At 43.2% G+C, this 14961-nt stretch overlaps 9 protein-coding genes across 9 annotated transcripts in view; 4 read left to right on the forward strand and 5 right to left on the reverse strand.

Annotated features, from left to right (window-relative positions):
* Positions 1–151: 151 nt before the first annotated feature.
* Positions 152–820, reverse strand: DOT5 (thioredoxin peroxidase; the record flags this gene model as incomplete). Its single annotated transcript, XM_020209224.1, has 2 exons — positions 152–616; positions 710–820. The coding sequence occupies 2 exons, from the start codon at positions 818–820 to the stop codon at positions 152–154; spliced, it is 576 nt and encodes a 191-aa protein (XP_020066609.1).
* Positions 821–1879: 1059 nt separating this feature from the next.
* ESA1 (NuA4 histone acetyltransferase complex catalytic subunit) lies at positions 1880–3361 on the forward strand (the record flags this gene model as incomplete). Its single annotated transcript, XM_020209256.1, has 1 exon — positions 1880–3361. One exon carries the CDS (start codon positions 1880–1882, stop codon positions 3359–3361), a length of 1482 nt encoding a protein of 493 aa, XP_020066610.1.
* Positions 3362–3607: 246 nt separating this feature from the next.
* Positions 3608–4801, reverse strand: CANTADRAFT_19123 (mRNA splicing protein; the record flags this gene model as incomplete). The annotated part of the gene is made up of 1 exon (XM_020206416.1): positions 3608–4801. One exon carries the CDS (start codon positions 4799–4801, stop codon positions 3608–3610), a length of 1194 nt encoding a protein of 397 aa, XP_020066611.1.
* A 201-nt stretch (positions 4802–5002) lies between these two features.
* Positions 5003–6523, forward strand: CANTADRAFT_110209 (uncharacterized protein). The gene is made up of 2 exons (XM_020206189.1): positions 5003–6201; positions 6260–6523. The coding sequence occupies exons 1-2, from the start codon at positions 5204–5206 to the stop codon at positions 6288–6290; spliced, it is 1029 nt and encodes a 342-aa protein (XP_020066612.1). The 5' UTR covers positions 5003–5203; the 3' UTR covers positions 6291–6523.
* A 233-nt stretch (positions 6524–6756) lies between these two features.
* CANTADRAFT_87478 (NEDD8-conjugating protein) lies at positions 6757–7347 on the forward strand (the record flags this gene model as incomplete). The annotated part of the gene is made up of 1 exon (XM_020211344.1): positions 6757–7347. The coding sequence occupies one exon, from the start codon at positions 6757–6759 to the stop codon at positions 7345–7347; it is 591 nt and encodes a 196-aa protein (XP_020066613.1).
* A 228-nt stretch (positions 7348–7575) lies between these two features.
* Positions 7576–9177, reverse strand: CANTADRAFT_3592 (uncharacterized protein; the record flags this gene model as incomplete). The annotated part of the gene is made up of 1 exon (XM_020208657.1): positions 7576–9177. The coding sequence occupies one exon, from the start codon at positions 9175–9177 to the stop codon at positions 7576–7578; it is 1602 nt and encodes a 533-aa protein (XP_020066614.1).
* Positions 9178–9640: 463 nt separating this feature from the next.
* On the reverse strand, positions 9641–10375 carry IST1 (Ist1p; the record flags this gene model as incomplete). Its single annotated transcript, XM_020209042.1, has 1 exon — positions 9641–10375. The coding sequence occupies one exon, from the start codon at positions 10373–10375 to the stop codon at positions 9641–9643; it is 735 nt and encodes a 244-aa protein (XP_020066615.1).
* A 439-nt stretch (positions 10376–10814) lies between these two features.
* On the reverse strand, positions 10815–12941 carry HRK1 (putative serine/threonine protein kinase; the record flags this gene model as incomplete). The annotated part of the gene is made up of 1 exon (XM_020208658.1): positions 10815–12941. One exon carries the CDS (start codon positions 12939–12941, stop codon positions 10815–10817), a length of 2127 nt encoding a protein of 708 aa, XP_020066616.1.
* Positions 12942–14603: 1662 nt separating this feature from the next.
* Positions 14604–14961, forward strand: part of CANTADRAFT_3595 (uncharacterized protein) — a gene marked incomplete at both ends in the record, with an annotated part of 1245 nt that continues 887 nt past the window's right edge. The window contains one exon of the mRNA XM_020208660.1: positions 14604–14951. Coding sequence (XP_020066617.1) covers positions 14604–14951 — 348 coding nt within the window. The remainder of the gene's footprint in view (positions 14952–14961) is intronic.

Consider the following 14961-nt stretch of genomic DNA (forward strand, 5'->3'; position numbering starts at 1 on the left):
ACAAAACACCAATACGACTGCATTTCATGAATATTGTGGCTGTTGATTTAAGTATATAGTTATGAAAATAATTCTACAGTTCGAATCATTGGCGAAGTCCACTGGTAAATTTTGATGGCCCAAAGTTTAGCTACCAACATAAGAGCAAAACTTAAGATTCATTCTTGATGAATTCCTCAATGTCAGCCTTAGCAGAATTCACACTAACCTCAGGGCTAATTTGGATCTTCTTGACCTTCAAGACCCCATCGACAAAGATCCAATGGGATCTCTTGATACCAGTAGGAGACTTCTTAGCTCCCAATGCGCCAATCAACTTTCTGGAAGGGTCGGACAACAAGGGATACTCTAATTTTTGTTTGGTGACAAAGTTCTTTTGCGATTTAGGTTGATCAGCACTGAGCCCAAACACAGTAGTGTTAGAGTTTTTCAAAAACTCGTAGTTTGCCTGGAAACCACATACTTGACGCGTGCAACCAGGGGTGGATGCCTTGGGATAAGCAAAGATAACCAAGAACTTTGTCTTCTTAGCGGCTTCAGGAAGAGAAACTTCGTTCTCTTCTTCATCTAAGAGAGTGATATCAGGAATTGGGTCTCCTTCCTCAATTTCCTTGGTCTTTTCTTCCTTTGATTCTTCCTTGACATCTTTTGGTTCTTGTTCATCCTTGGACTCAGACTCCGCCTCGGGATTTTTCAGTTTCTTCTCAACCTTTGGCTTCTGCTCCTTCTTTGGGGCAGGCTTGGCTTTCTTTTGGGGAGGCTCCGAAGATTCGGAGGCTGGCTTTGCAGCGACTCTGGCTGAACGACGTAATTCTGGCATTGGAAAAGTATATGATGGCGATAAACCGTCAATCCCCACTTCAAGCTTGCGTTATTTTGGGCATCACGTGGAAGTGCAACAAGTAGGCACCACTGAGGTGGCTGCGAAAAGGCGGAAGGGAGCAAGCGAACTCGGAGTTGCTCAATTGTCGGGTTTGGTTGGTGAAATAGAGTCATATAGTGATTTGGTTGAATATGCCTTATCCCTGGTGTCTTGCTTTATGTGCCTTTGGGTAAACCATGAGCTAGTTCTAAACCAATACTTCTATACAGTGTAACTGGGATGGACCTCAGTGAATTCGTTGCTCGCTGGAAAATGAAGGTATGGCAGTAGGTCTGGACTCTGGACAAATTACCTTGAATCTCTTGTACCTATATTATTGTGCTAGTTTAGTTCAAAAATTCACGAACTAGACTAGTCAGTATAGGAATTTAAAGTGTTTTCGTTAATATTATATTTCTTTTCAAAGTGCGTTACCTAGGAAATGGTTTAGAACAATATATTTGACTACTTCTGAATACGAACTTAGCTTGTGACTAAGCTTTTTAATGGTCTTGGTATGAATTTTTCCCACATTTTTATAAAAAAATGCCAATTCCACAAGATTAACACAGAATAGTTTCCCTCCAAAACAACACCATCCAGGAAATTATATTATAGCCTGCTTTAGACAGACTCCGCTCAGGTCCTCTGGTTTCGTGTAAATTTGCCTAGTTCCTTTAATCCTTCCCCATTCATCAAACTGAAAAGGTTTGTGACACAAACCAATTTTTCTTCAGAAATACCCAAAAACATATTCAAAAGCCAGAATGGCAAGAGGAAGACATCTAATTAGCTTTGACGTATGTTAGTATGCTTGTCACCCATTCTAATCTAGCTTATTGTGTATCTTTCCGGAGTCTATATTGTGTGCCCGGCACGTGAGACAAATTTTCTCACGATAAACTGGATCAACAAAACATCTCCAGTGGTAGAGACGAAGTCGTATCCAGTCGAATACCCACGCCTTAGTTTAGCTCATCTATCCTTTGTCAGTTTCGAGGTACATAGTCGCTCAACATGGCAGACGACTCCCTCACTCCACTGTCCTCGACACCAATAAAGCTTGCCAATGACTCGCCATCTACAACCGAACAGTTTACATCAGATGATATCGTGATTGGATGTAAGGTATACGTATCCAAGGACGGAGAGTTCCGGTTAGCGGAGATTCTTCAAGAACATACAAAAAAATCCAAAAAGGTATACTATGTGCATTATCAAGAATTCAACAAGAGATTGGATGAGTGGATCGGCACGGATAGGATAGATTACAAGCGCCATTTGATCTTGCCTGAGATCAAGGCAGACAAGAAAGAAGAAAAGAAAGATAACAAGCTGAAAAAGAAGTCCAAGAACAAAAGCTCCAAAGGTCAAAAGAGCTCAGAGACTGCAACCCCAATTCCTGACGACGGAGGTAATGACGACGTTATGGATTTGGACAACCTTAACGTTCAAGGTTTGAAGAGACCCGGCGAAGAGGTGAACAGAGAAGATGAACTCAAGAAGTTAAGAACAAGTGGGTCCATGATCCAGAATCACTCGGAAGTGGCCAGAGTCAGAAATTTATCCACAATTATCTTGGGTGAACATATTATAGAACCATGGTACTTCTCGCCGTATCCGATTGAGCTCACAGAAGAAGACGAAATCTATATCTGCGACTTTACCTTATCGTATTTTGGCTCTCGTAAGCAATTTGAAAGGTTCAGATCAAAATGTTCGATGAAGCATCCACCAGGTAACGAAATCTATAGGGATTCAAAGGTCAGTTTCTGGGAAATTGATGGTAGAAAACAAAGAACCTGGTGCAGAAACTTGTGTTTATTGTCTAAGTTATTCTTAGACCACAAAACCTTGTATTACGATGTTGATCCTTTTTTGTTTTACATCATGACAATCAAGTCCAAGCAGGGTCATCATGTTGTGGGATATTTTTCCAAGGAAAAGGAAAGTGCTGATGGTTATAATGTGGCTTGTATTCTTACTTTGCCATGTTATCAGAAGCAAGGTTTTGGTAAATTGTTGATACAGTTTTCATATATGTTATCACATGTTGAAGGAAAGGTCGGTTCTCCTGAAAAGCCGTTGTCCGATTTGGGTTTATTATCATATAGAGCATACTGGACAGATACTTTGGTCAAAGTATTGGTTGAGAGAAACAGCCCTCAGCTCTATAGAAAAAACAACCCCAGAGCAGAGGAGGAAGATGACGAAGGCTCGGCTACACCCAAACAACCAAATTCCAGTGAGATTACTATTGAGGAAATTTCTCAGATAACATGTATGACCACTACCGATATTTTGCATACTTTGACTACTTTACAAATTTTGAGATACTATAAAGGGCAGCACATCGTCGTTGTCACCGATCAGATCATGGCTATGTATGAGAAACTTGTGAAAAAGGTCAAAGAGAAGAAAAAGCACGAGTTGGAGCCTCATAGATTAAATTGGACTCCTCCATTATTCACTGCAAACCAATTGAGATTTGGATGGTAAACCAATTTAATCGGGTTGGATCTCTTCCTTACGGATTATTTACGAATTACGAATGTACTATTAATTTAAGTTCTTGCTTTGCAATAACACTTATAGGATTTACTATATTACACACCAAACCACCATCTATACTGTAAGCATTTAAGCGTATTTCTATGGGGCAATCCGCTTTGTGGTTTGTAGCTTACTTGTCAATACTCAAAGCCCATGGCCGATGCTAGAACTAACTCAAGCATTGTTAGCTTATCATAACCCCCAAATTTTAACACTCTTGTCACCTTCACAACTAATCAAACGTAATCCCGACAAATCGAAAGTGCTGGCATAAATTGGTGATTCATTAGAGCCGGCTAATGGACTTGATATCTCCTCCTGGATCAACTCACCACTTATGTAGTCATAGAATTCCATTCTGCCATCGTCAAAACCTGCAAAGAGATGATTGTTCGCGGGATTAATGGCCATGGTGTTTATGATTTTGCTATTATCAGCATCTCCGAATTCGTTTAATAACTCACCACCAGGTAAGAGCCATTGTTTGATGTGGCCATCTGAGTCAGCCGAAGCCATGGTCATTTCTTGAGGATGCATCACCAACAGCCGTATGCTTTTGGTGTGATGGGTTAATGTTAGAGCGGTGGTTTGTTTTCTCAAATCCCATAGCCTTATTGTGGAGTCCATAGAACTAGTGATGACTTGAGGGTCGCCAATTTGACTCTCAATGGAGGTGATATCGCCTCGATGACCGGCCAAGACCATGATTTGGTCCCTGGACCTCACATCCCATACTCTGACCACTGAATCTTTTCCTCCAGTGAATAACAAGTCCAACTCGGGGTGGAGGGCCATGGAGTAAATTCCTCCCACATGGCCGTGGTAGTTTCTGATCTGGCATCCAGATTCGGAGTCTGTCTTCTCCAAGTCCCAGCACCGAACAGTTTTGTCTTCCGAGCCTGAAAACAAGTACGGAAATTTCGAGGAAACTGCCAATGCCCTGACACCCATGATATGGCCTGTGAGCGTGGCTTTGAGTGCCAGAGTAGCCAAGTCCCACACCTTGATGGTGGAATCCGAGGATCCAGTGACAAACCACTTGTTGGTGACTGGGTCCACTGTTACTGCTCGAACCCACCCTTGGTGTGCACCTGCGATGACACGAAGAGGGCGCCATTGTTCCGAAGGCTGGTTTGCTGTGGCTGCCAATTGGTCCTTGTCCTCATTGTCTTCGTCTTTGTCCTCGATTTCATCTTCGTCCTCGTCGTTATCGTCTTGTAGATCGTCATCGTCTTCCATGAATTCGTCCTCGTTCGTGTGGATTCCCGCTATTTTGTCCAACTTGGTGTTGTTATACATTGCCTCGCTGACAGTGTCAGGCGGAGGATCGCTGTCACCGATGCTGAAGATGCCTTCGTGGCCATAAACCTCTTTGAAGGAAGCCATGAGATGAGTTGACTGTTGATGATATGCGCACCAGTTTGAGTTCGCAGCGCTTACCCACAATAGAACTCTGAACTGACTGGCAGGCCAGACCGCAGCTACTTAGAAGTTGAGCAGTATCTTTCAAGAAGGACTCAGGACTAAGTAGAGATATTTCAGAAACTAATCACAAGATAAGACAAAGATTCTAAAGAACCATTCATCATTATTTTCCAGGAGATCGGAGTCTGTACTATATCATATCACTACTACCAGATACGACCCATAGACCACCTCACCGGTACTGCAAGAAACCACTCACACACCATCTGAACTAGAGACATACAATTGATAATTGGTCCATTCACTTATCAATAGCAAGAACATCGCACAGGTTCCACAACCTTCACTCCTCAAGTCTGCACAATGGAACTCATCTGTCAGCTCCACTCCCATATCACCTCGTCCACCAGTGATCATAAAACCATCCAGCTAATTCCAGGCGACCAGGTGGAGATAGTGGCGGCCCACGACAACGGAAACCTCGAGATTGGTCTCACCAAGAAGACCTACTTGGCTCTCTTCAAACAATGCCACCTGTACTGGCACTCCAAAGACTCCAGATCGCCCACGCTAGACACCTACCTCATGACCCTTGGTTACATGGTCACCACCAACGAGAATACAACCATAATTGCGCTCCACGATACAGTCACTGCCCAGCTCTACCAAGAGCATGGTGAGGAGTTTCTTCTCCGAGAAATCGATATCATAAGTACCTATCTTAGCAGCCGGTTGAAGAAAATCAACAAGAGTTCCTCCTTGTGGTCCTTGATGAAGAGGTACACCGTGTTGATAGCAGAAAAGTATCCCGATGTGTTGAAGACGGTGGTTTTGCGAGCATGGCAGAGTTGCCAAGTACATTTCGCCAACTACTACGCTGCCAACTATCTAAAGTGGTGCTTCCAGGTGGGAATCTTACATCGGGAGGCTCTCGAGACCCTCCAGCAGCTTTGTCACAAAAACTTGCGAGACGTGTCGCTTTGGAACCTACAGTATGAGGCGTTGTTGAGTGTTGGAGGACTTAGATCACAGTATAGCATCAATGAGCACAACCGGCTCGCAAAGGACTCGAAATACTGGAGCGTACAACCTAGGACTCCTATACTTGCCATTGATGACCCCGAGTGGGTGCGTTCCGAAATCATCCGCCAGTTTGAGTGGCTCTTGCAGATAGAATGCTCAATTCGTACACCATATGTTACCTTGATAAATGCTGAAGAAAGAATAGGTGGCGAAGCAGATGGTCTACTCGACTTGGCTTCCAACAAGTCCAGCTCCGTGAGGAAAGAGATTGGAAGCACCAACGGGTCTGAAGGAAGCGTCACCGTAAAACGGATGGAATTCTGTCAAGTGTTGGAAACGCTCACTGCAGAAAACCGGGACCAAAATGTGCACACTAATTGAAACGTCTGTTGCAAGGCTCTGGCATTTGGAAGCTAAAGGCCGCTAATTAGGTTTATCATGCAACACTGGACCAGAAAAACCATGCTATCGGAGAACGCTCACTATTTCCCATGGCATTCATAGACCGTTACATAACTATATACCTATTTTTTGCATCTATTCGATAGAATTATCATGGAACACAATCTTACGGATATCCCATCTCCATACACTGCTGATCATGTTTATACTGATCTGATATGGGCATGGCGTTGTAGCGCAGTTCACGATCTGTCACGCAACTATCTCGCCTTTGGATCTCTTCACGACCCGCATTCTTACAAATCAGAGAGCAATACGTACGGCAAATCCAGTTTCCCTTAGCATTTCCTAGCCCTGCTAGTCATATCAATTATCATCATTGTTGCTGCTCTCACCAGTATCAGCACTCCAGCATACAATTCTGCCTAGTTGCACCACGCTAATCTTGGACCCCAGCATTTTTGGCAGCTACATCCCGATCAGTGCATAACATGTTAAAGATCAGACAATTACAAAAGAAGAAACAGGAGGAAGCAGAAGCGTTGGCCCGAGCCAACTCTTCTACACCTCCTGGAGAACCGCAAGTAGGAAAATCGGATGTCAATGCAAAAGTCACTGCTGCTCAGATCAGGCTACAGAAGGACATCACCGAACTCGATCTTCCAAAGACCATAGCCATTACTTTCCCCGATCCAAATGACTTTTTCAACTTCTTTCTTCAGATATCACCCCAACAAGGCTACTACAAGGGTGGCAAGTTCAGGTTCAAAATCGAAATTAATAACAACTTTCCGATGGAGCCTCCCAAGATCAAGTGTCTCAACAAAATCTACCATCCCAACATCGATGCCGCAGGCAACATCTGCCTTAATATCTTGAGAGAGGACTGGTCGCCGGTGTTAAATTTGAACTCGATCTTGATTGGATTGAATTTCTTGTTCTTAGAGCCAAACCCCAATGATCCATTAAACAAAGAGGCCGCAAATGTCTTGGTGAGAGAAAAGGAACAGTTCAGGAGGAATGTGGGAATGGCTATGCGAGGTGGATATGTCGAAGGTGAGTATTATGATAATGTGTTATAGTGCACTAAGGCTATGTGGTCAATTGAGACCCACATTATGTCAGATTCATTCTCTACAGACAAGCTGATAATTAGCTTAGGTCGCGGTAAAAACTAATATAGGCTACGTCGCCAATGCTGGCACAATCCATTTATTACCATGGAAGCGTAGGAGAACTGAATATATGATGCGATTAAAGACTCTTACGGAAAATCGTAAAAGTTAAATGTTCTATAATGGAGTAATGTTCTAGCCCCAGAATCTCATTGTATTATCAGCTCCCCCACTTACGAATAAACATCTCATCCGTTTCTCAATGGCCTTCAATATTTCACCGTGTGTCTCCTCTTCACTCTTCACTTTATCCTTGTCATCCTTTGCTTCCAATTGATCTATTTTGAAGCTAGCAAATTCTAAATCGTTGATGAAACCATCATGCCCACTCAAAGTTCTTATGCATCTGACCTTACCTCCCACATTGAGACTTTCAAGATCCCAAATCTTTATGGTTTTGTCGTCTCCTCCACTGAATATAAACCTTCCGTTAGGATGGATTGAAACCCCTTTCACCCACGACTGGTGTCCGATCAAATCAGCTATCAACCATGCTTGTGAATTATTAACCTTTGCAGGTAAGGGATGTCTATGTGGAACAAGAATTGGGGGAGGTAAGAGCCAGAGCTTAATAGTATTATCTCTGCTTGCTGTGATACAGTACTTATAACCCAATGTCTCCGAGTACACAGGGTCGGAAATGACTTCTTGTGAGATGCTTGGAAATAATGTTATGTTGTCCTTGAGGTACTTGTCAATTATAATGTTCGAGGTCAAGGGTAAAAATTTAATGGCCTCAATTACGTGGTTGTGTCCAATGAGCAAGGCCAAGCCTGTTCCCGAGTCTGCGTGGGATAACCTTGCAGACTGATCGTTCGAGCATGTCAATATGAAATCACCCATATCACTCTGCTTAATTTGTCCGAGCAGAAGCTTTGAGTTAATGCTTATCACATCTATATCCCTCACCCATTCACTGTGTCCTATGAAGCTTTTAATGCAGTATCCGTTGACCAAGTCCCAGATCTTAACGGTCTTGTCTCTGGAAACAGAATACAAGATAGTAGGCTTTATGTGAGAAAATTTGATGGAAGATATGGTGTGTTCGTGACCTGTCAAGGTTCTAATATGCTTGTAGGATGAGCCGTTCCAGATTTTAATGGACAAATCCGAAGAACAAGATGCTAGTAAGTATGATGATGATGCTAATGTAGAGTTTATGATGTTGGAAGGACCGGTGCTTAAGTCGACTGGGTCTCTTGACCATACCAATTTGTTCACCCCTCGGGTATGTGCTTTGATGATTTTGTCAGGGATGGAGCTCTCGTCGTTGACCAAGCTCCATACTATTATGGATCCATCAGAGCACCCAGCGAGGACCACAGGCAAGTGTGGGTGTATGGTGTTTGTTTGGATCATTTGGTTCAACTGAGTAGAAAATACCTTGCTGGTGGATGATGGCAACCAGTTGATTTTATCTTTGCTTATAACCGAGGAACCGCCATTCACAGGTCCTAGTGCTTGTTGTGAATCGATAACAGTTCTGAGATTACTCACTTCATTCTCTAAATCAATGATCTTTCTTTGCAATCTTAACACCGTAGACCACTTCTTTTCCAAGTAGTTCGACACGATATTGGAGCTCTCGTCTTTGGAGTTGATAGGTATCTTGAGGGTTTCCGAGAGTTTGGCGAGTGTCTGATGATCGTTCTCGCTTAGAATCGGCTCTAGGTATTGAATGATAGCTTTGTTGAGCTCAAGTTGTTGGCGCTCCGTGAGGATCTGCGATTTGAACATGGCGATGCTCGTACTAGGAGTGGATCAGGGATGGGAGGGTTTGGAAAGATGGATGGATGCTACCGTCAACAAATGTCTCGGTGGATTCATCACGTGACCAATGATCCCAATCGACAGTTTGGTGGAGGATTCACCACCCTATTGTGTGTAAAATAACAGTCAAGAAGTGCGAACAAAACATCCTAAATTTGAAACTGTGGGAATTCTGCTGGTTCTTGCTTCAATCCTCTACTATGATGATTATGTAAGAACTTATATAAGCTTACGTAATTACATATTCCTTATTGGCAAGTTGGAGCTTCAGGAAAGAGAAGCGATAATTAAATCTAACCTGAGACTGAGGAGAGACTTGAAAAGGTCCGTTCGATGCTGCAATGCCTCTCACTAATTTTTAATAATAGTGTAGTACGAATAATTCTAAAACTCACTTTATTTGGTTGCTACTGGTGTAGCTCACCCTGTCCTACTTGCCCTTCAAAGCAGCGAATCTTGCCTTTAAAGCATCAAATTCAGATAATTCTTTTGCTGCGGGAGATAACGGCTTGGCGGTTTCTGCTATTGGAGCCTCGGGTTCTTTTACTCCTCCAGAGGGCTCATCATCATCATCTTCGTCTCCAGTATCCTTTTTTGCCTCCTCAATTTCCTCAATCTTCAAGCCCGAATATGGAGCTTCGTATGCCCTAGCTATCTCACACAAGTAAAGATTCACCAATGTTTCCTCAGGTGGGTCAACCTGACACCTCTTGACGATCTTTTCAGGAACGTGACCATCGGAGTTTTCGAGAGCACGCTTGCCAAAGTCTGGGCCATATTTATGGATCAAGATGTCTCGAATCGTGATCAATTCCTTCAACTCGGAGTGCGACGCTCCGTAAATCACCGACAGAACACCCTCTAGGATGTTGTTCTCGCATGTGGTTCTAGCTGGGTCGAGAATTATAGTGATTCTAGCAAGGAGTAACTCGCAGTAAAGCTCAAGGTATTCCAAGAGCTCGATGTAGATATCATCACGAATGATGTTCTCCACTCTGATCTTAGCACTGCTCTCCTTTCCTTGTTTGAGAAGCTCGGCCAATTGACGTCTTTGTTGCTTGGTTAAAGCGGTTTTCTTCTCCTGAATGAACTTGAGCTTGCTTATGGCCATCTTGAGGGACGTCTTAAGACGGGCAAGCGCAAGATGTGGTACAGGTTGGGGCATTTTGAAAGTGAAAATGGTATTCTATGTCTCAATGATCGATAAAGCAACGACTCTAAGTGACTTATTGTCGATGGACGTATGTTGAATCTAAAATAGCGTTACCTCAGATCGTGATAAGATCGCCCTTATCATTAAAATATTGAACGGCGCACTCCTTTGGAATAAAGTAAACTGGCAAGAATTCAGTGTATGATATGGCCAAAATAACTTGAAAAGGTAGGCAACTGCAATACTTTGTAGCCACACTAATCCATTTCAATCTATTCCGAAGTTCTCATCACCATCTTACATCAAGTAATATTTCCATTAATTAAGCTATTTATTTGGGTCTGCCATGTCCACCATAGGTCACATTGGCGAATAATTGTCGTGAATTGTATTAACAGTTCATAATAGTAATATTAATTGCTCGTTAAGTATTATTTGAGTAACCAATAGGTTACTGGTTGGAGTCAACAATAGTGTGTTCGTGTACGGGAGTTCCCTTAATCAAAACATCATCCTCGTCTTCATCAAAGCCCATTCCTACGTTATCCATACTTCTGGCCACTCTCTTTAATGTGCAACAGTTGATTTCCTTGATCCACTCATCTTGAAGAATTTCATCCAAGGTTGCTCTCTTAGTAGGATCAATTTGCAACATCTTATGGATGATAGGTCTGGAAGCGTGAGGTAATAACCTCATCAATCTGTATGGCCCATGTATTTGTTTGTGCGACGATTTTTTCTTAGGTGAATCCTTGTCTGCTTCCACATGCGTTTCATGTGTTGGATTATGAAGAAGCTCGTGTTTCTTCACTTCATTAAACTTAGCTTTCATTTCATTTTTGGTATTTTCATATTGTTCTAACTGATTATCAATCTCCTTCAACTGGTTCAAAATACCTTGAACTTGTTCTTCAGTTAATATCTCGACATTTTCAAGATTCTTCTTGGTCTTCTCCTCTTTCTCCTCTTCGCCATCCATGTTGTGGTCTTCTTCGTGTTTGGCTTCTTGCGGCTCTTCGTGGCCCTCTTCTCCTTCATGCTCCTGTTCCTCGATTAATTTTTTCTTTTTGTTCAGTCTGACTATGGTATTCTTTAATTTTCTTTGCTCGAGCAATAGTTTATGACACTCGTTACTCAAGTAGTAGTCGTGCCAATTATCGTCGGGCTCTGAGAATAGTTTGAAACTATTATCTTTTTCTGGGTTAGGAATTTTCCAAGGAAATCTCTTTAAGGTCATGCAACAATAAATGATTGCAATAGACCACAAATCAACAGGTTGGGGGTTATAAGAGTTCGAGCTTTTCAAAACTTCTGGAGCAAGATACGGATCGGAGCCAACAATACCATGACAATAGTGAATGCTATCTTTGGAATTGCCATATTGATCATATGGATATTTGAAGATTACTGCACTTCCGAAATCGATAATTTTGAGGATTCCGTCGGTTGTTATCACACAGTTATCCAATTTCAAATCTCGATGGGCCAAGCCGAGGCCATGTAAATATGCAACACCGTTAATTATTTGCTTCAAGCAGCAATTTATTTCCTGTCTAGACATTTTCCCACTCATGACTACCGCGAAGAAATCTATAGGAGCATACTCCATAACTTCAAAATATCTATTGTTCTCAAGAATGATATCAATAGTCTTGATGATATTAGGATGTTTGAGGGTAGAACCAATACAATATTCTGCGGTACACTTTCTTGTATAATCCTTGAGAGATTCGGTGGATCTTCTTGGTCTAAATTCTTTCACAGCAAAAGTCTTACCATCTGAGGGACGTACAATCAATTTCACGGAACCGCCAGCACCGCTTCCCAATTCTTTACCAATCTTTCCGTATTTCTTCACCAAATGCGAGTTTTCATCAGTGAAGGGGTCTTTATTCAGAGACAGATGTGACCCATTTGTAGCATTGTGAAGGAATTGGGAAGATGTTTGGTTAATAAGAGTGGCCAACGATGTAGACGAATGGTCTCGACTTGGTGAAAGGTTGGCGTTGGCTGGGCTTCCAGTTCCAGCGGGTGAAGAAGCCATGGCTGGGGGAGTGTGTAGGTTGTTATTGTACTGTTGGTGGTCCTGTTTTCTGGAAATGGAGTTCTTCTTGGTGGGTTTGAAAAACCGCTTCAACTCTGCCATGGAGTTCGACTTCATGAATGTGTGGTTTGAATCTTCCTTGTTAAGCGTATGATGTATTGGTTGTGGGGATTGAATGGGAGTAGATGCATGTATGTGAGGAGGGTTGGGAGACTGGTTCAAACTTGGGCTTGGCGTTTGGCGCTGTGGATTGATTTCATTGGATTGGACAGGACGTCCGCTCAAGTTGTCGCTGGAATGGTGGTTGGAGTGGAGTTGCTGCTGAGGAGCATGGTGGGTGTGGTGGTGGTGGTGGTCGCCAGAATTGGTCAAGGTAGGGGACGAAAGCGAGTCTTGGGACTCGTGTTTTCCAATATGGAACCCGAGAAACGACTTTCTGGAATGTGAATGGTTGGATGTCGAAGGTGTCAAGTCCTCGAGAGACGAGGACTGCTTGAAGTGGCTAAACACCTTGAGTTTGTGTTTGTCAGGCATTCTGAATCACGTACACTCGACTAGATGGAGGTGGCTGGGGTGGATGATTACACTGGACGAGATTAGATTGATGCTGACACTGAAATGGACACTGCCGATTAGCTGAAATTCACCTTTCACGATTGTTCGCAGTCACCTATTCTTGTTCATAAGCAGACAAAATAACAAGCAGAACAGATTAGGTAGGCTGGGGGGTTTTTTTGGTTCGAATTGGCCGTGATTACTGGTGGGCGGGTGCTGGGCCCTTGGTTGGTGGTGGTGTGGATTAGTGAGACTTCACTTTTGTTGGAGGGATTTTTTTCCGAAAGGGGCACCTGCGAATGGGAGGAACAGACACTTTCGGGGGGATAGGACGCTCGCGACTGGACGGGTGGTGCAAATAGAGGAGGAGGGTGGGCTTATGGGTAGAAAGCTGGTGGAGGCGGTGGAACCAATGACCAATGAATGGCTAGTGATTTGCTGCTGGGTCACGTGCAGCGGGGCTCGCGTCGAGGGTCGGGAGTCAAGGCCTGCAGGTTGGCCCACTCCGAGACGGGTAAGAGAGGAGTGGACTTATCGGGATGAATTTACGTTGTGGTGATTTGGCGCCGCCAGACAGTTCGCCACGGTAGGCTGCTAGAAGCGGCTATTAGGCACCTGCTTGCAGGAGTTGGCCAAGCCTCGACCCAGTAGCACAGGTGGAATGTTCACAAATGGTTTCTCGTTTGAGTTTGACTGTGAAACATCTGGGAAAGCATACTTGTAGTATGTAAGGTGGTAGTGGATCTATTAATTGTTTTTCGAGTAATATGACTACTATTATTGTCCTCGAGTTGTAGTAAGTCCACTACTAATTGCCTTCTACGAATATTAATTGATCCAATTGACAGTAAGTATATGACTTTCGAGTTCTACTCAGTAAGTACACAATTAATTTTGAGTTCTACCCAGTCAGTCTACTACCAATTTTGAGTTCTACGACTCTAAATACGCTTGTAACTATGCTGCTTTCAAGTTGTACCTAGTAAGACTTCTAAACTATTAATCTTGAGTTGTACCTGGTCAGTCTTCGCTATTGGTCATTGACTGTACCCAGTCTCTATTAGATTGGAGTTTCACACCAAGTCTCTATACAAATAATTGTCTTCAACTTGCACCTAAGTCTCTGACAACTATGACACTCGTAAATTTTCCACTTGTAAAGTATCCTCCTTTGAGTTCATTGGTTACAAGGAAGTTGAAGTAGTCTAATGGATAGCCTTTTAAGCCAATTGTATTTACGAAAACATCCTTACAACAAAAGAACAAGAGTAAAATGAAAGATCCCGGATACCTTTTGGACTCAAAGGTCAAGCAGGTGAATCTCAAGATTGTGGTTATGCTCGATAGGGCCAAAATGTACTAGCGTTATGAGGTAGTTTGTAGACAAGTGCACATAACTGACTCTACTAGGTCGTTATTGACACGCCGTTTTGACATATTTTAAAGCGAAAGTGACACTAGTTAACACAAGAAATGCAAAGACCATTGCTCTTAAATGTNCTATGGCTCCTTGTGGGACTCATTCACGCCACCTCCATCTTGGACCACTCTTCTGGTGTTGTGTGTGCCTTCGTCAACGCCGATGGTAGCCGGTCTTCCTCCATCTCCCTAGCAGGTGCCGAGGACCCTGTGCCTGCTATTATGTACCGTTCCTTGGGTTACCTCGGAGACCTCAAACAAGCCGGAATGCCTTCCCTTTTCCTGTGGATCAATGGCTACAACGATAAGCAATCGTTATACCGGGGGGTGGTTGATTTTGACAAGCAACGTTTTCTAGTTACGGAAGAAGACCGGCCTGTGGTGTTCAACGGGCATGTCGGTCCTCGCCACGACGTGGATTGCCCTGTGAAGGAATCTGACTACTACTGTGTGTATGTAGCTATTCCTGTCAATGCTACCTCACTGGTCCATGTCGATTTTCACCAGGCCCACGGCAATTTGCCGTACTACAGCTACGTCCACTACACTCAGCAAAAGTACGTGGTTCTTGTTGGCAGTG

Source organism: Suhomyces tanzawaensis (assembly GCF_001661415.1).
Source record: "Suhomyces tanzawaensis NRRL Y-17324 unplaced genomic scaffold CANTAscaffold_1, whole genome shotgun sequence".
Lineage (NCBI taxonomy): Eukaryota > Fungi > Ascomycota > Pichiomycetes > Serinales > Debaryomycetaceae > Suhomyces > Suhomyces tanzawaensis.